Genomic DNA, 20,247 nt, shown 5'->3' with positions numbered 1-20,247 from the left:
CAATCTCTGCCAGTCAAATTTGCAGGAACACTAACATGGGTTGTAAAGAATTGTTGAATGCATCAGATTTAGATTGGTTTACTTTCCATTTTTTCGTGTGTGCTTTCCTTTTTTGATTGATAAAATTATGCATGCACTTAGTGGGTTTTAAACCCATGACTTTACCCTCTCTTTTTGTATGTTTTTCTAAGATTAATGTGTGACATAATAGATGATACAAGTGAAAATTTGTGTGGAACTATTCAAATAAAATAACAGTATTAGTCCTATAGCAGTCATGTATGGTGCTGCTGGTTTAATTTGACAGTGTATGTCCTGTCCTTGTATGGGTTTCCTAATCTTGTTTATCACACACAGTATCATGTGATTGAAAAAGGCTTCACAGTGGCATCTTGTTGCTCTAAGGGGGTTAGCTATTTGTGTTGGTCTAGTTGTTTGCTTCTATCTTGTTGTTCAGAAAACTACTTGTACATTTGTATTGGTAAATCAGGGAATTGTTACTTTTCATCAGTTTTACTTTTACCTGATTGTGATAGATGAAATGCAGTGGCTTTACTCTTCTGAAAATAAAATTTTGACTACTTTTTAGCATAAGGACTATTATTTATGACATTTTCATACTCAAGATCACTTAATTGAAACTAGCCCCATCACAATAAAGCTTCTTTTTTTTTTTTTTTTTTTTTTTGGATTAGTGTCATAATTTTCTTTTTAAAAAAAAATTTGGATAAGTTTGTTTTGAAGACATGGATTAATAGGAGAGTGTCCTATTTGTAGGTATTTAAGTGGAGTTGGAGATATATTTTTACCGGATTGTCCTCAAGTTTTTTTTCCTATTAAACATAAGATTTATGGGTATTTTTGAATCACATAAAAGTCCAATTCAAAAATAGGAATCTTCTTATAAATATCACTTAATTGAAATGAAATAGAAGATCACTTAAATCCAGTCCAAATAGAGGAATTTTCTTATAAATATCACTTAATTGAAATGAAATAGAAGAACGCCTTGCATCATATTACAATATTAGAATAATCAAGTAGTATTATCACTTTTTGTTGTAACCTATCGTTTCTACTTTATGTAATTGCCTAATTGGTACAAGAAGAAACTGTTTGGAAAATTGAGTTTGTATATTATTGAATTAATGAACATATTTGTATTCCACTACTTGGAATAAATTTTTAATACCCTTCCATGTCTAATGTCTTCAAGCTTTTCAAGTCTCCTAGGTCCATTTACACGTATCCAAAATTCATGTAGTAGCCCACAATACTATTGGCTCTGCAAACCTTATTAAATATAATAATAGTATGCTGATATTAGATGTAGTGACCAGGAGAAACTCCTACAAGACAATTTCCTGTAAATCAAACTGGTGGTTAGAAACCCACTTCTTAGCAAGGTAACTTTTTTGACCCATTTAAATTAAGATCAACTTCACCATTTCAATGTTTTGTCACTCACATCATTGTCCATCTTCAATTGGGATGAAATTTGCAACTTCTCAGAATCTGAAATTGAATCTCGAATAAAAATTTTCACTAATGATTAAGGAAATCTGATAATGAGTAGGTCTCAGTAGATCAATTTATTTGCCAATTTCGTGTATCCTAAGATTGACTTTCAAGCATCTCACTTTTAAATAGTTCTATACATTGTATATCAAAGAGTTATAAACTAGTGTACTAAAAAAAGTGTACTAAGTTGTATATCAAAGAGTTATAAACTAATGTACATTGTTTATCAAAGAGTTATAAACTATGGAAAATGTTAACCAATGCCTTTAGAGCATTAGCATCTAGTTTCTACAAAATATCCAATTTTACCATCTCAAAAGTTACTTTATCTATTATACCATGCTATTTTACAATACACCCAACATCCCAACTGTTATATTCCTATAGAACATATTAAATTAATATATTTAGACAATAAAATATATAACCCAAAACAATAAAAAACAGTATTTTAATTTTGTGGTGAGTCAGGGGGAGAGAGAAAGAGGAAGATGCTTTTTGAGGTGAATAAATAAAAAACATTATTCTAATTTTGCAAGTGAGCTACATCACCATCATAAATTTAGGATAGTTCTAGTACAATTGCATTTTTTTTTTTTTTTTAACAATTGCAAGACTAGGTAATGGGTTTTTTTTTTCTGCACTTTGATGCTAAAATGTAGCATATTATAGTATACGCAAGACCGAGTTTTATGAACTACTTTAAAAAATATTTTATTGAAAGAATAATAAAATAATAAATATAGTTGATAATTTTTTATTTTTTCTATAAAAATAATATCAAAAATTTCCTATTATAGTTTATTAAAAATTGTCCTAAAATTATTCATTAATATGACCTATAATCTATATAAGTTTACTAAGTTATAAACTAGTGTACTAAATAAGTTGGAAGTTCGTAGAGGGGCAACAAGTCAAGAACTTCGAGCTAAGGCATACAAAAGATGGCGTCATCATAGTTGGTGGGGTTGGTGACTTTGGTGCAGTTTGGATAGCCCATCTGCGTTTTGCGTCCGCGTTTCCTTCTTTTTTTTTTTTTTTTTTTCTCCCCAGCAGTAATTATTGACCCGGTCAGCTATGAACAGTGCACTTGTGCACTGTTCACGGGTCCCACAAACTCTACTTTTTATCAACTTTTTCATTAAAAATGGGTCCCATAGTACTATTCACACATTTAAAAATTATTTTGCTACAGTGTTTTCAGTTTCAGTTTTCAGTTTCAGCAAAAATAAGCTCAATCCAAACAGACCCTTTGTATTTTTTTGACATCTCACTCACCACGAAGTTTATTTTTGATTTATTTTTTTTTTTAAGTTAAAGTTTGTTAAGTGTATACTACCTTATACCTGTTATATCTTCTACCTCTATTGGAAAATGAAAAAAAACACTGTAGTGTTATCATTTTTTTTTTTTTTTAAAATGGGAATCAAACTTTTTTTTAATTAGTAAAATATTAATGATTATAAAAAAAAATGCAGACATAGGACATTCTTTCATAGAATACCCCCTTTTCTTTAATGTTTTTTTAAAAAATATATAAATATAAAAATATTTTAAATCTATAATATCCATTTATGATTATTTTTTTAATCTTTTAATATAAAATTTTGAGTTTTCTATCTTTCAATAAATAAATAAAAAACAACAATTGAGCTTTTTTTTTTTTTGAGAGAATACAAATTACAAACTACAAAGTACACATGTAATGTAAGAAAAGACTGTGAAAGAGTCCGGTGGGGGTTGGTGACTTGGGTGACATCTCACCTCCAAACTTCTTTACAGTATAAAAGCTTACCATAAATACCCAACTCAAAACCTAACCTTAATAGCTCCTTTCATTTTTCAATCTCATACTATCTATCATTCACATCTCTCTCTGTTTTTACTCATTCAATCTCAAATCTAGTTCAATGGCGTCCGAGGGAATCCTGTTGGGTATGGGGAACCCCCTTCTTGACATCTCAGCTGTGGTGGACGAGCAGTTCTTGAAAAAGTGAGTCTCTTTTATCTTGTTTTTCTCTACACTCTCTGTTTGGTTGCCCAGAAAAAAAAAAAAAAAAAAAAAAAAAGGCCTGGAATGGTTGATAAAAATGAAACCTTTATGACATAGATTGATGTTTGGAATGTTAACAGTGTTTTGGTGTACTTTCTGTGCTTGTTAATGGGCAATTGTTTGTTTGCTTGTACTATTCTGGTGAATCTCATGTATTGCTTGCCCTTCTATTTTTATTGGTATATGTAGGCTTATGGGGTTGGGGTGGCATAGATCTGAATACCTTTTTCTGGATTTGGTTGTAGTGATAGATCTGTACATTTTCTTTGATGCATGATGTCATTTGCTTTGTTGGGTTGGCCAACCTAATAAGAATCACGCTAAGATTTTATTTCCTGGATTTGACACTGTACATTGTACCACTTCATTTAAAAATTTGATACTTTTTTTTTTTTAATAAATGATGTGACATGGGATATTCCTTTAGATTTGTAATGTTTAATCAAAACCATTATATGAATTCATTCAAATGGAGAAGATCCTTTTCCCATTTTGAAAGCTGACTGGTAATTGAATCTGTTTCACTATAATGAGTCCCCAAGCAAGGATCTGCTTTTTGATATCTTCCTTTAGTGAATAGTGCATATAACTTGCATTGAAGTAAATTTCATATGAGATGCTAGATGGTGATGTTGCATTTTATCAGGCATTAATTATTAGTATTATTTTTAAAAAATTTACATAATTGATGATAGAGGAGGAGTTATTCAAAATGATTTGTTAAAAGTGTGCCTTGAAGTAGTATATCAAATGCACTTTCATGGAGATCTTTTGGAATTGTGTCCTTCCACTATAGCTGAGATGCTTTTCTAACCCTTTTTGTCATTTTCTCATTCCCTCTTGATTGGAGGACCAATGATCAAATGGTTGTGTTGTACCAATTTAAATATGAGCCTATTTTCCATATGTAGGCATATGAAAGGTTTTTCTTAACCTTCATATTTTAATCCTATTTTGTTTGCGGGTCTTTTTCTTTTTGTGTGTCCCATTTGTATATGACCTGTGTTCAAGAATTAAATCTCTCTTCTTTGTGATCTTAAATATAATTAATTTTCAAAAGGAAATGAAAAAGAAAAGATTTTTAGTCTGTTGCAATCTTATAAAAAGGTAATGTGCCTAGATGACCAGGCATGAGATAAGATATATTGGGCGGTCATTTTAGTTGTACTGTGTGAGAATCGCTTCAGAAGGAGGCAAGATCTGCATTGAGCACTAAAATATCACTCCTGATCTACAAGTCATTTTTTTGAAGATTGTTTATGCTTGAATGGCTTGTTTGGAGGTTAAATGTCTTTAAAAAATAATTTATGTATGGGTTTTTAAGCTTATATTCTTCAAAGCTAACTAACCAAGTTCAGTAAATGAAATTGTAGATTTTGGCATTTTTGTTGAGCACTTTTGTTTTATTCAATGTTTTGCTTGTATATGAAAATGTTATCTATTGTGGTTCTATTTTGTCATTGGAACATTTGATTGATTTATTTGTTAACAGATACGACATCAAGTTGAACAATGCTATTCTTGCGGAGGACAAGCATTTGCCCATGTAAGTTTCTCTCTTTTCCTTTTTCTGTTACTAGATTTGTCTTTGATTTACTTATCTTGGTCACATTTTATAAAAATTAGAATCTGCTCTGCCCTGTTTTGTCCCTGATACTTGAGTACTAATTCGTAAATATTTTTTTCTTGATAAATTTTTTCTTAAAAAGGGAGTGCTATTTTACATGGAGTTATTTTCACTGTTTTCAATGCATATTATTTAAATTTCTTTGATACGTTAATTTTTTTCTGGATTTGCTACTAGATTAAACACTGCATTATGCTGAGTTTTTTTTATTTTTTTATTTTTTTCCCTAAAGGTATGATGAATTGGCATCTAAGCAGAATGTGGAGTACATTGCTGGAGGTAATGTGTTTATTTCTTTGACATGAATGCCTAATGATACTGTTGCTAATATGTCTTTATGAAAGATACCTATTTTTAATTTTATTATTATCTGTCTTGTAATGAGTAACGAGTTCCACATATTGTGTCACTTTAGGTGCTACACAGAATTCAATCAAAGTTGCCCAGGTCTGCTTTCATATTTCTAAGATAAAATTATTCATTTTTTTTTTATCTAAATTTTTATGAAATAGAATTGATAGGTTCTCCCTACCCTGCTTTCTTTTTTTGTCTCTCGCAGTGGATGCTCCAAATTCCTGGTGCAACTAGTTACATTGGCTCCATTGGAAAGGACAAGTTTGGAGAGGAGATGAAAAAAAATTCAAAATCAGCGGGTGTTAATGTGAGTTTCTCTTCATCTTAGACTTACCCCTCCCTGCTTCATATTTACTTTCTTCCTCATGTTAAGATGATTATCAAAATTGTAATCAGGTACATTATTACGAGGATGAATCTACACCAACTGGAACATGTGCTGTTTGTGTGGTTGGTGGTGAGAGGTCAGTTCTATGTCATGTCTGCATGTAATCTCTTTTTCAAGCTCAGTTCTATAGGGATTCCTTTGATTGCTCAGTTTCATAATCATTTACATGTTGAATTGGATGAGTTTGGTAGGTTGTGTTTCTTGGAGAGATTATTTTGGTGCTTTCACTTGCATAAATGAAGAAAATAGTTTGTAATTATATTTAGATAATGCATATGCCAGGATATAGTCTACATGATTGGCCCATGTCCTACTCCCAAAGTTTCCAACTCATGGCTCCCATTATTATGCTCAAATCTGCCATAGAATGTTAAAGTCAAAAGGCATCCAATTGTCATCTATTTGTTATTAATGAATATACATGTGCAGGTCACTTATTGCTAACTTGTCAGCTGCAAATTGTTACAAATCTGACCACTTGAAGCAACCAGAAAATTGGTCACTAGGTACTATGCTTTCTTGTCTCTTAAGTTTTCAAATCTTTGCTAGTATTAAGCCATGGCAATGTCAAGTTAATAAATTCCTCTGTTTGTACAGTGGAAAAGGCAAAATACATCTATATTGCTGGGTTTTTCCTCACTGTGTCCCCTGAATCTATTCAACTTGTTGCTGCACATGCAGCTGCCAACAACAAGGTATCACTAATGTAGTTAGATATTTATTCCTTGTAATTATATTTTGCACATTTGCTCTAGTGACCACCTCTATATTTGCAGGTCTTTGCGATGAACCTTTCTGCTCCATTCATCTGTGAGTTTTTTAAGGATGTGCAGGAGCAAGCTTTGCCGTAAGTCTTGCAGTTCCCCCTGCCCCATTCATGATGTTACTTATGTAGACACTGACATGCTTTTTGGTTGCAGTTATGTGGACTATGTTTTTGGAAATGAGACAGAGGCAAGAACCTTCTCCAAGGTTCATGGCTGGGAGGTAATTATCGCTCTCTGTTTGGGTTGCAAAGCTGAGAACTTCACTTATATTCTCCCCCTGCAAGTTACCTTATTCTTGTACTTTTTCTAATCAGACCGAGAACGTTGAGGAGATTGCTGTAAGGATTTCCCAGTTGCCCAAGGCATCAGGAACGCACAAGAGGATTACTGTTATTACTCAAGGTGCAGATCCTGTTGTAGTTGCTGAAGATGGTAAGGTGAAACTATTTCCTGTAGTCCTGTTACCCAAGGAGAAGCTGGTTGATACCAATGGAGCAGGTATTTGATTTCTTACCACTTTCTTTGACCTTAATTGTTTATATGACAAACAATTTTTTTTTTTTTTTTTTAAAATTCAAAATAGATGATGTTAGTTAGCATTATGATTTTCTGCCTCTTTATTTCCCTTTGTGGGAAGCTGTAAAGGCGGTGCTTGGAAAAGAGCATAGGCAAAAATAATGATTGCGGGTTTAAGTTGTTTGAAGATCAATTTGTTGATAATATATTTAAAATTTATTAAGGTAGTAATTGGTTAAGTGATGAGTTGTCTGAGTCCTCTTCTGGGTTCAGGTTTCATTTAGTGTTTGAAAATCTGATTTGGGTGAGCAGTGTCCTACAATACAGAATCTGCCCATTTAATGTCAGCTTCTATAAATTAATATAAAATTTTATCAGTGTTGTACCAAAAAAAGAAAGTTTAAAACGTGATATACTCGTGCTGTCAATGCAGTAAACTCTGTTACATTGATAATCAAATATTGCTTTGGGACAAATGAAGGATTAACACTATAGAAGAGAACCTGTTGAGTTTTAGTCCTCTTTATGGTCTTGTCTACATAAAATTCTCTTTTTGTGGCAGGGGATGCATTTGTTGGAGGATTTTTGTCACAGCTGGTTCAGGAGAAGCCCATTGAAGACTGTGTGAGAGCTGGTTGCTATGCAGCGAATGTTATAATCCAAAGGTCGGGCTGCACTTATCCAGAAAAGCCTGATTTCAGTTAAGCTCATTTGAAAGGTCGGGCTGCACTTATCAAGAAAAGCCTGATATCAGTTAAGCTCATTTGTTACACGACGCTGCACCCTTTCCTTGGCATTTGTGGTAGAGTTAATTTTCTTTTGCAATTGTTTTTGTTGCACACTGCATTTATTTTATTTTAAACATGAAATTTATATGCGATATCATCTACAACTTGGTTGAGGTTATCTATGGAAGTTTACTAGAACATATATCATTCTCATTATTATTATTATTTTGCTGAATAAAAATAATTTATCGAAGAACAAAGATTACAAAAATGCCTGGGCAGCTTCCTCCAAAATTAAATCAACAAAACTTGGACTAAAACCCAGATCAAAACTGCCATATACCGAATTGCTAAGAGACCATTTGGCGAATACATGAGCAGAATTGTTAGCTTCCCTGTGACCCCAGTTAAAGGATATCCCAACACTAGATTCAGTTACATGCCTGACAGACTCTACAAAATTAATAAGCCTCCAAGGTGACTTCTTTGCTTCATATTTGACAGCCTCAATGCATGTCTTAGAATCACTGTCTAAAAATAAACCGAGAGGCTGACAGGTTGGAAGATAAATTGCGTAGTCCATAGTGGATCAAGCCTAGTTGAGTTGATTTTGATTCATTTTTCATATTCTGGTCATTTTGCACTGTTCGGAAACCAAGTTGATGCCATGGAACTTTATGTTGTGCCCTCGACCTACTGTAGGTGGCTAAAGAGTATTTATGTCATGCATAAAATACTGTAATTTTATTGGTGAATCATATTTTGGTCAGAATTCTAGTTGAAAATACTGTCTTGCCTATGGTAGTTTTATGATGGATTGATGGAAGACTTGTAAGTCCTATGTATCATCATAGAATCACTGCAATGGGGAAAAAAATATGGTAGGATTGAATTGTTCAATGTGGAAAACAAGCTGTCGAAAAGAAGGGAAATTGGGTTTTCTGTTGATCAACTTCAGTATATGATAGTATCAAACATTCAAAAACTATTTTCAGAAAATGCTTTAAATATAAATAAACGTGACACTAATGGTATTAGGTTATATCACATCACTGTAGTTCCATCAACTTTTAACAATTTAAATCTCAATATCAAAAAGAAAAAAAAAAAAAACATTTTACATCTCTCTAGATTGTTATCATTGGTGATAAAAGAGGACTTTTAGGTCCCTTGGGTATTACATTCTGGTCTGTGCAGTGTGAGAATGATATAGACCTTTGTGTGTGTGTATATATATATATATATTCTTATGGGGATTAAAATCCTTGAAAATTGTGTGGTGGGAAGAAAAATATGCCACAGAAAATGATATGCTGGTTATTGACCCAAAATCCATCCTAATCACAACATAAAATTGAGTGGATATGCTAGTTGTCCCGTAATACGTAACCAAAAATGCTGTTTTTGTTCTATTAGAACCAACATATTGTAGTTGAGTACTTATCAAGAGAGGGTCTCCCTAAAAAATCATAGGCATTTGATTGGTTTTTTCAAATGAGTTAATGTCTATTTATCCACTTACAGTTTTGCAGCCTAATAATGCTTCTTTTTTTTCTTTAAGAGTTCTAGAATTTGATCCACAATGGACGTAGGATTTGTGGGGTTATGACTTCTTTTGTTTGTTGAGGGAAAAAAAAAAAAAACCCAAAGTGCACCCTAGTTCAAGTTTTTTCTAAAATTGTTAATTCCATTCTAATGATGGCCGTAGTTTGTCCATTAGAATGAACTTTTATTTATTTATTTATATAAGTCTATTTCGACATATTTTTTTGAGTAACTGCTAATTTTATAATATATAAATCCACACACTTTTCTATATATAACACAAAATAAACATGCCCGACTATTCATCACATAGTTTTATATTATAGTAAATTATCATCAATTCAACCTCCTAAGCTTTTTTTATTTACCAAAAAATATATATATCTCAATCCAAAACCAAATTATGCACATTTAACATCATTATTACGTAGTAAAGAGGTTTATAATATCTCATTACATAACAAGGATTTTTTTTTGGAGAAGGATTACATAACAAGGATGAATGAATAACTTATTCTAATGGGATTAAATTGTAATATCATAATTTATGATGAATCAAAGATGAGGCTCGAGTTCTAGCCTCAAATGTGCGAGTTACTTCCTTTTCCCATGTGAAACGTAGTGGAAATGCTATAGCAGATAAGCTTGCCAAATTAGCCAAGAAATCGTTTAATCCTCAAATTTGGATCGAAGACATTCATTGCGATGCAAACAATCTTGTAATAATTGACAGGAGTTTTCTGTCCTATTAATATAAAGCCTTGGCTGTTCTCTCAAAAAATAAAATAAAAAAATTGCTCAAATTTCTCATGGCAATATTATCAAAACAAACATCAAACTCAATTTTCATATATTAATAAGTAATAAAAGACCAAGAGAAGAAATAGTTAATGTTTTGGTTACGACCGAAATCAATCACTATACTGGTCAGAATTTAGCAGAATGGGTGGGATGAACTGAAATAATTGGAATTTATGACAAGGTGGGCATATTAGGGGCTTCTCTCAGTAGTGTGTTCAGTTCACTGACATGCCTGCAAAGTCAAACATTGGTTTAAACAGGATGAATTAGCATTATCCTTTGACCCCCTTTTTCCTTGTTTTTTAGGGGCAAGCTTAGCCATATTATTATGTTGTACATGTAATACTTAGAAAAAAAATAAAATGAAGACTGTGGGGAAAAAAAGGACAAATGCACAAGGTAGAAAGAGACAAATTATTTGTTAAACCAGTTTGCAACAAATTCAATTCTGCCTTTTATCATTCTAACCTCCTTGCTAAATATGATTGTGCTGACACCATGTGGAAAATAGACCTCAAAAGCAAGATGAAAATTCATGAACTTGTTGAAAGCCAGCGCAGTGAAGAATGTCAAGGAAAATGTTCTCATTGCAAGGAATGCAGAGTTTTGAACCTGTAGCAAATTCAAACACTTCCTCAGCATGATCAAGCAATGCCATGAAAAGAGGGTGCTTGAGTAAGGTTATTTTGATGACAAATCTCTTGCAATCTTCACCAACATAAATTACTAGGTGACCTTTTGGGACATCATTAGGGATGGAGTCCTCTTTATGCAGGCAGGACCATATATCCCAACTACCAATGTTTTCCCAAATTGGGTACTTCATAAAACTGGTGCTCACTTTACGAAAGCATGCTTTGAGGAACCTTACCTTCATGTCTGTTTGTGTGTGTGTGTGTGTGTGTTTGGAGAGAGAGCGAGAGAGAGAATGGGGAAGCATGGAAGCACAACGTTGGTATATATAGCTGCATGCAAGTGGGAATTTTATCTTCTTCGATATGGAGGATGTAAATTAGCTATGCTTTTGAATCCATCGAATGGTTAAAATGAGAAGCTCAAGATCAAGCAGGCAAGGACATGATACTTTTGTGAAAGAGACATGGATATAGGTACATGATGTTGTTCATTGATGTTTAGCCCAAAAAAAATGATGTTGTTCATTGATTTTTGTTTATTAAATATATTATTATATTCATCCATATGTATATATATTATTGCAACCTGACACAAAAATGAACCAAAGTGCACTTTCCATTGCATATATAAATCTAAAAAGTAGGCTAGTTGGGATTAATTCCGTGCAAGTTGTGCCCCACGGGGAAACAGTGACAGGAAAGGAAATAAAAAGGACATAAATGGACTAGGGCTAGGGCTAGGCTAGGCAGAAAAGCTCAACGACATTCATCACATATGACATATCATCAATATACAAGTTGCAATTTCTGTACACTTGTTTGAATTCAATGATTCATTTGGTTGTTTCTCTTGGATATTTCTACAAGAAAGTTTCTCTGCAAACTGAGTTGCAGAGAACTCTCTCCAAACCGTGAGGTGTCAAAAGGAGAAAATGACACCTAGCCCACTCACTAAAATTCAAATTCAAGTGAACTCCGTTAACCCAAACGTTTAGCACTCTCCCGTTATATTTTTTTTATTAAAGGCCAGGTGTCATTTTCTCCTTTTGACACCTCACAGTTTGGAGAGAGTTCCTGCAACTCAGTTTGCAGAGAAACTTTCTCCATTTCTACAATGGTAAACAGCATTTTGCTCTATTTGCTTTTAAGAGAGAGAAAGGGAAAAGAGTATTGGATGTTTAAGTAATTACACGATAAACTGCTGGGGTATTTGTAAAATCAAGGAGTAATAAAAATGAATTCATATCTATACTATCATGTTGATATTTCCATTAATTTCATTGTCAATGGCATTTGAACTAGCGGGATTGTCTTGTGAGTAGTACTGCGTGACAATGCTTGATCCATGTCGTGGGCCACGAAGTTGTGGTTATTATGCCTTGCTCATCAATGTAGCAAACTGTGCACAGACTTGGGGATAGAGTGGAAACTAGAGTATTATATGGCTTTCAACAGCCTCTGCGAGTAACACTGTCTTGGCAAATGATAATAATTATATAATAATCTCATTTTTAATTTTTTACAAAAAATTAATAAGAAACAAAGACTTGAATCACTTGATGAGAAATTATAGAATATTAGGTTCAACCTTGACCGCCTATGTCTGCTACAATAAATCCCTTAAACATCAATATCTTTACTATTCAATTCTGTGTGTTATAAAGGGGTATATATAGGAAATACAATACAAATATGGTAGCTCTAATGTAAACACATCTAAGGGCTAATACAATTGCCTAACCATGCCTTACAAAACTATAATAGTACATGATGTTATTCAAAACTGTGATACACAATTTTTACGGAAATTTATACAATGTTCTAACATTAACAAATGACACTAACTTCTCTAGCCTTAATAATAATTAAGCTTGACGAGAAATATGAGAAATGACTTTTGGAAATCATTTATAAACCTGATTATCTATTACACAATATTTTCTTTGTTCTACAAGATGACAAGATGTTCTCTTGCCATATTGTACCCTAATTATATCTATTCGGTTATTTACTGCCCTTAAAGTTCCAACATAACCAAGTGAAAATCATAGCTAGACAGTGTATAAAATATCCCTGGTGAATTAGTTAACAAAACAGTTATGAGTAGGAGGTAAGATTTTTTTTTTTTTTTTTTTAGAAATAAAATTTTACTCTAACCTAATCATAGACTAGAAGGTTGCAACTATGAATGAAAAGGTTAATGAATAATAGCCTTAATTAAAACCAAGTTAAAATGTTCTCCTCAACATTCTTCAATTAAGTTTCATATTTCATAATTTCCAATTAATTTAAACTTTTAGAAAAATTGGTAATTTATCATGGTATCAAAATTAAGAGGTCCTAAGTTTGATATATGTTTAATTTTAAAATTCTGCATGTGGTTTTGGAATTATCTAAGTATTGGACTGATTCCTTTGCTGAACATGGAGGCTACCTGGATTGAGCAATGAGCACACAGAATTCTGTATAGACTGTATGGCAGACTGATTTTGCAAACATGGATTTTATCTCTATCACTCAGTCTCCCTACCTACTTTGCGTCCAGAGCCAAAGAGAAGAAATAGAGAAAAAATGATGGTACGGTCGTGGTTGGTGGGTCTCTCTCATACATGAACATGATGTTCAAAATCTGGTAGTTTTAGATATGATCTTCCAAGTCATAGCCAATTTTTTTCATTATCTTCTCAACAACAACAACAGACATAGATTTGAAGATTCTTTTTCCTAAGGGAAAAAAACGAAAAGAAAGATGAGAGCTAAAAGGATGGCATATATTGTTTCAGAAATATGATCTCCCGCTTATGGCAATAAGATTGGTCTTCCGTCTTCGTAGCATGTGTGTATGTTGCCATATTTTATACAATGTGGCCCATGCCACCTCAATTCCTATTACAAGATGGGCACCCCATGATTCATAATTGACTAGTCTGTATAGTGTATAGTACTACTGTAGTAAGTCCTGAACGAAAGGAAAGCTGCACACTAGAGAGCATTTGCTGATTTTAACTCTTGAAAAGTTGTACTAATATTCAAGAGGATTCTTGATTGAAAAATATTATAGTTACTATTAATTTACTAAAAAATATTTATAAACTATTATGATAATGAATTTGAATGATATGTTAAATTAATGAAATAATAAATAATTTTTTATATTGTGTTTAAAAGTTGGCATATTAATTTGTAAATACTATATAGTAACATTTATACAATATTTCCTATCATCACTTAAAAAAAAAAAAAAAAAAAATTTGAGGTCCTATCATCTCTTTTCTTGATTTTGATTTTACCTGTTGAATGCAAAGCCAAAAAAGGCAACAATCTTTACACTCTCAAAATCAATTACCTTTCTCTTTTTTGTAATTGTATCTACCAAAAATGCAAGTTCTGTACACACAATTTGCAGTTTTGAATACACCAAAATGGAATGTCAATAACAAAGACAAAATAATTTACTATATAAAAGCTGTTATTACAAAATATGCACTAATCGAATTAGTATTCTTTACATTTCACGGTTTTTTTTTTTTAATAAATTTAAAAAAGAAAAAATTCAAGTGTACATGGTGCTAGAGGTGATCATAGACTGATTAAACTAGGAATGAGGTAAACTAGTCACTCGACCTGATCATATTGGGTGGTGTAGGGTTCTTAGGCTCACTATTGATTGATGCACTAGTTGAAATCGAACCCACCCAACTTTCAAGAAACAGTTGGACGTCGGTTAGATTTATATTCTATGACAGTTAACAAATGTCATCGCTGATAATATCACCGAAGGCATTTAAAGCATCAGTGATGACACTAAAGACCAAAATCTCTTGGAACAATCTCAATTAATTAAAACAATGACATTTTTTTACATAAACTTAAATGTATAATACTAAAATGAAACATTTCAAAAAATATGGAGCATATTGAAACATAAGGCAAATGTTGAGGACAAAATATATAATGTTAGGTTCTAAATGTTTAGAACAATTGGCAAATCGTGAACACAAACTTGTTTAGATATAGATTTTAGAGTCTATAGGTTTTATTAGACAATGCTCAATGTGATTCAAGTCAAGATTCAAGAACATACAAGCTGCAGGAAGAAGATTTCATAATCTGTCTGGTTCGATCGATCGAAAGTCGTATCTGCAGAATTTTAATTAAGCCCAAACAGCAGTTCAAACCCATTTAGGATTAGGGTTTCTAATCTACTTCTCCCAGTATATAAAGGAAACCCTAAGCACGTTTTTATAAGGCTTTTCAGAGAGAAAAGAGTGCGCCTCTTTTGTATTTAGGATTTTGTTCCTAAAAAACTCTCTTATGTCTTCTACCGGTGCTATTCCTTGAAGAATCTCAAGATCCGGTATTGTAGAAGTTGCTGCCTTCTCTTGTCATTAAAGGTGTTGATGATCTAAACCTTCAAGGGTGGTCTTGGAGTCACAAACAGGAGAGTTTGTGTTGCTAAACCTTTGAGTGGGATCTCAAAGTCACGAACGGGGGTATTTGTGTTTTGCAAAGACCAAAGAAAGAAGGAGTCCGTGGATTCGGAGCTTGCATGTGGTTGTGTCAGTAAATTCTACTGGTTGGTAGCAATAAGAAGTCGAGCGTGGGGGCTTGTAAGTCTTATTGTATGAACTTCGATTCTTTCTAGTGTATTTGCTTTTTACCTTGAGGATAGCTAGGTTAAATCCTCCCCAGGTTTTTTACCGGTTTGGTTTTCCTGGGTGATCATATCATTGTCTTATTTATTTTCTGCTGCTATGCATGATATGATTGTTTGATTGTGATAACCTAGACTTGAAATTTGGACTAAGTAACAACTTGGCTAATTAACTAGGTTAAATCAATTGTTTAAGGGGTCTAAAAACTAACAAGTGGTATCAGAGCGGGTAGCTCTTTTATTTTAAATCTTTTGATCTAAGAGCTGATCTTTGACTCCTGTTGTCATGGATAATTTGAAGTGTCTTTCTGATCATGTTTCTGCTCATGCTTCTGTTGATTTTATTGATGCTTGTGAAACTCTTCGTAAGAAATTATTGAAATCTATGAAAATTGCTAAGAAATTTAAAGAAGAGTTAAAATTGGCTAATCTTGAAAAAGATGAATTGATTGTTAGATTAGATGAATCTAATAAAAAGAATGAATTTTTGAGAAATCAAATTTCCTCTCAAGATGAGAAGATGAAAAGCTTGGAACAAGAGTTAGATGAATCTAAAGCTAAAATTGAAAATTTGACTAGTATCAAGCCTGCTGTTGATAACAGAAGTGTTTCTGTTTATTTTAAGCCTAAACCTGAGAAAGTTTATATCCCTTCTTTCAAGAGGAATAATGAAGAAAAGGATTATTTTGCTTAGTTAGACAAATGTAAAAGTTCTGATGTAGACGCTGAAGTTTCTAAACCTAAGTCGAAACCTATTGTTAGAGAGCATAATAAATCTATTTTTGTGTCTACCTGTTACCTTTGTGGTGTTGTTGGTCATATTAGACCAAATTGTTCTTTGTTGAGGCAAGAACCAAAGTTTGTGATCGGAAACCCCACTAGAAATACTAATGTTCTTAAATTTGTTCCTGTTTGCCACTTTTGTGGTGTCCGTGGTCACATTCGTGCTAATTGTCATAAATTAAAATTTAAGCATTCTGTGTTTCAATCTAGGATTTGTGATGATATTTCTCCTGCCATAAGTCCATATAAATTGTTTCATATTCTTTTGAAAAATTTGAGCTTGTTGGCTTGTGAAAGGAATTTGCAGGATTTCAGTCTTTCTCAGAAAATTGGTGTAATCCCTCAAATACACTTTGCTTCACATAGATTTTCACCTACAAAGCCGAAGACTCGTGCTAGATGGGTGAGAAAAGATTCTCCAAGGTGAGTGTTGCTAACTTATCTCTAATTTAATTCTTTCAATTAATTGTGGACATGTTTTGTTTTTGTTTTTGGTCGTGTTTTTTTTAGGTTGTTTTTTATTTAAAAAAAAAATCCAAAAACATTGAAAAATTTCAAAAAGACAAAAATATTTTAATTTGATTCTTGTTTTATTTTTCTTGAGGATTACATGAATTATGATATCTTTCTTGATTTAGAACATGTTTGACATTGTGGAGAAACATGAATAGTATGTGTTATATAAGTGTTAAGCTATTTTTGATTTTGTATGAGTATGTACTGGTTTGTACATGTACTCATGGGTTAATTAACAAATTGATATTTCTTGTTTGTGTACCCTCTATAGCTTAGTTAAGCACTGTCATGCTTTGCATTTGCATTGTTCATTTAGCATAATGTGTGCTTTTTGTTTTTGGTCATAAATTATTTAAAACCAAAAAGATTTTTGTGTTCTTCACATCTTGGATTTATAATCAAGGATTGGCCATATTATCTTTACATAACAAGTTTATGTACCTTGTTTAGCTTTGATGAATTTACTTATTGCACTTTACTAGTTGGAGCTTTGTAGTGCATGTTGTGTGGGAAAGATGTTCATGGTTTTGATCACTTTGTGTTGATCTTGAAGTCACATGTCTTTGACTGTCGGACTTGAACCTTTAGAGAAAGGCATAAATAACCATCTCACCACTGTTCACTAGCCAATCATGAACACTTTAGTGCATATCATAAAATTTTGTGTTCGAGAAAGTGTAGCACATGCACGAAAAGAATATAAGGTGAAACCTCGGTTTAAATTGCTTAATACTTAAAATTGGTGTGTACTATTAGGCTTGATGCCAAAATCACATGACTTAAAATTGGTGTGTATATTATGAGGCAAAAATTCAAGAAACTTACATAATTGCAAGCTTATGATCTAGGAGATGTGGGAGTTATATGATGTAACTCTTTAGGCGATAGTCTCTTTCAAATTCTATGTGATAAATTTTGTAGAAATTGTGATTGGTTTCCATTTATATATCACCTCACATGTATCTCAAGTTTTTACTAGTTGCACACACTACACAAGTTACTCTTTGCTAAACTTGGTACATTATATTGTGTGTAATCTTGTTGTGGCCATCCAAGATTAAAAGTTCCTTGATTTTGATGCAAAATGTGTTTAATGTTTTGAGTTCTTTAAGGACAATTTGATTGAAAAACTTGTTTTTGGAAGATCTTGGTTGAATTCTAGTTTTTTTTGAAAAATTTTTAATCTCATACTCATGCATTTTATTCATGAAATATTGTGCTTTGAGGAGTTTCTGCATTAAATTGCTCTGTTTTTTCAAAAATTTGATTTTTCCATGCATCATTTATGTTTAGGATTCACATGCATTGCATTGTTTTCTATATCCATCTTGCAGTTTTGCAGTCATATCTCTCATTGTTTTCACACATAACATGCATACACTTTGCTAAATTGGGTACTCTACTTGATTTAAAAATTGATTGATTAATTTTTGAGTTATGTGTGAAGTGTAGAAAATATTTTTCTTAAGAGATATGATAGATAATCAATATGCAAATATTTTCTCTACTCATGCAATTGTTTATGGGTCACATAGTGCCATGTTTACATTTTATTGCAAGAGAGAATATTTTTTCTTCATGTGTATCCTCAACTTTAAAAAAAAAAAAAACTTAGTTTGTGTCTTTTTATTTATCCCCAACCCCCAAAACTGTTTTTCCCAAAACTTGTTTTGTTTTTCCTATTTTTATAGGGGGAGAAATTTTTTTTAACCTTTGTGGTTCTTAGGGGGAGTTGTTGCTCTTTATAGGGAGAGTTGTCTCTATTTTCTCTTACTATGTTGCGTATGTCTTTGTCAATACGTGACAAAAAGGGGGAGACATAGATGAACTGTTTGTTTTGTTTAAGGGGAGAATATAAAAAACTTTTTGTTGTATCTAACTTAGGGGGAGAGTTAGAAGTTACTTTTGTTTTTTATATTCTGTTTCATATTACTGTTTATATGTCTTTCTTTCCACACATGCGGTGATGTGTTTGTTGAGTATTTCAGGAAAGACAGGTGCATTCTGATTAAGACCTTCTACCTCTTCTTGCAACTTCTAGGTTAGGAGTCTTAGATTGGGAGTTGTGATGTAATTGGGCATTTTATTGTATTGGGTTGTTCTTGTATTTGAGCATTTCATTCTGTATGAAAGTTTTGTCACGAATTGCCAAAGGGGGAGTTTGTTAGGTTCTAAATGTTTTGAACAATTAGCAAATTGTGAATACAAACTTGTCTAGATATAGATTTTAGAGTTTATAGGTTTTATTAGACAATACTCAATGTGATTCAAGTCAAGATTCAAGAACATACAAGCTGCAGGAAGAAGATTTTATAATCTGTCTGGTTCGATCGATCGAAAGATAGGCTCGATCGATCGATCGAAAGTCGTATCTGCAGAATTTTAATTAAACCCAAACAGCAGTTCAAGCCCATTTAGGACTAGGGTTTCTAATCTACTTCTCCCAGTATATAAAGGAAACCCTAAGCATGTTTTTATAAGGCTTTTCAGAGAGAAAAGAGTGTGCCTCTTTTGTATTTAGGGTTTTGTTCCTAAAAGGCTCTCTTATGTCTTCTACTGGTGCTATTCCTTGAAGAATCTCAAGATTCGGTATTGTAGAAGTTGCTGCCTTCTCTTGTCATCAAAGGTGTTGATGATCTAAACCTTTAAGGGTGGTCTTGGAGTCACAAACAGGAGAGTTTGCGTTGCTAAACCTTTGAGTGGGATCTCAAAGTCACAAACGGGGGTGTTTGTGTTTTGTAAAGACCAAAGAAAGAAGGAGTTCGTGGATTCGGAGTTTGCACGTGGTCGTGTCAGTAAGTTCTACTGGTTGGTAGTAATAAAAAGTCGAGCGTGGGGGCTTGTAAGTCTTATTATATGAATTTCGATTCTTTCTAGTGGATTTGCTTTTTACCTTGAAAATAGCTAGGTTAAATTCTCCCCAAGTTTTTTACCGGTTTGGTTTTCCTGGGTGATCATATCATTGTCTTATTTATTTTCCGCTGCTATGCATGATATGATTGTTTGATTGTGATAACCTAGACTTGGAATTTGGACTAAGTAACAATTTGATTAATTAACTAGGTTAAATCAATTGTTTAAGGGGTCTAAAAACTAACATATAATTTTTAAAAAAGACACTATATATCAGTTTTTCTTAATTGTTAATTGATTTGAAAACAAAGCTATTCCAAATCAACATTTTATCTTTTGGTAAAATAAACTTAAATGGTAAAGAACCACTTTCATATAGAACCAAAAGCTATAATATAAAAGTTATATCCCTGCACTTTTCTCTTCTCAAAATAAGTGGAAAAGTGAATAAAGTCAAATAAGCTTAAATGGTTAAGAATCATTTTCATATAGAACCAAAAGCTATA

General features: G+C 32.6%; 1 protein-coding gene across 1 annotated transcript; it reads left to right on the top strand.

The window, feature by feature from the left end:
• The first annotated feature begins 3,282 nt into the window (after positions 1 to 3,282).
• On the top strand, positions 3,283 to 8,154 carry LOC126697236 (adenosine kinase 2). Its single transcript, XM_050394137.1, has 12 exons — positions 3,283 to 3,514; positions 5,067 to 5,120; positions 5,434 to 5,480; positions 5,617 to 5,648; positions 5,761 to 5,862; positions 5,952 to 6,019; positions 6,373 to 6,449; positions 6,541 to 6,638; positions 6,720 to 6,790; positions 6,864 to 6,930; positions 7,025 to 7,208; positions 7,789 to 8,154. The coding sequence occupies exons 1-12, from the start codon at positions 3,432 to 3,434 to the stop codon at positions 7,929 to 7,931; spliced, it is 1,026 nt and encodes a 341-aa protein (XP_050250094.1). The 5' UTR covers positions 3,283 to 3,431; the 3' UTR covers positions 7,932 to 8,154.
• Positions 8,155 to 20,247: the final 12,093 nt, after the last annotated feature.

Source organism: Quercus robur, chromosome 8, assembly GCF_932294415.1.
Source record: "Quercus robur chromosome 8, dhQueRobu3.1, whole genome shotgun sequence".
Taxonomy (NCBI): Eukaryota; Viridiplantae; Streptophyta; class Magnoliopsida; order Fagales; family Fagaceae; genus Quercus; species Quercus robur.
Note: the sequence above shows the minus strand (reverse complement) of the source record. Positions and strands in the feature narration are given on the sequence as shown.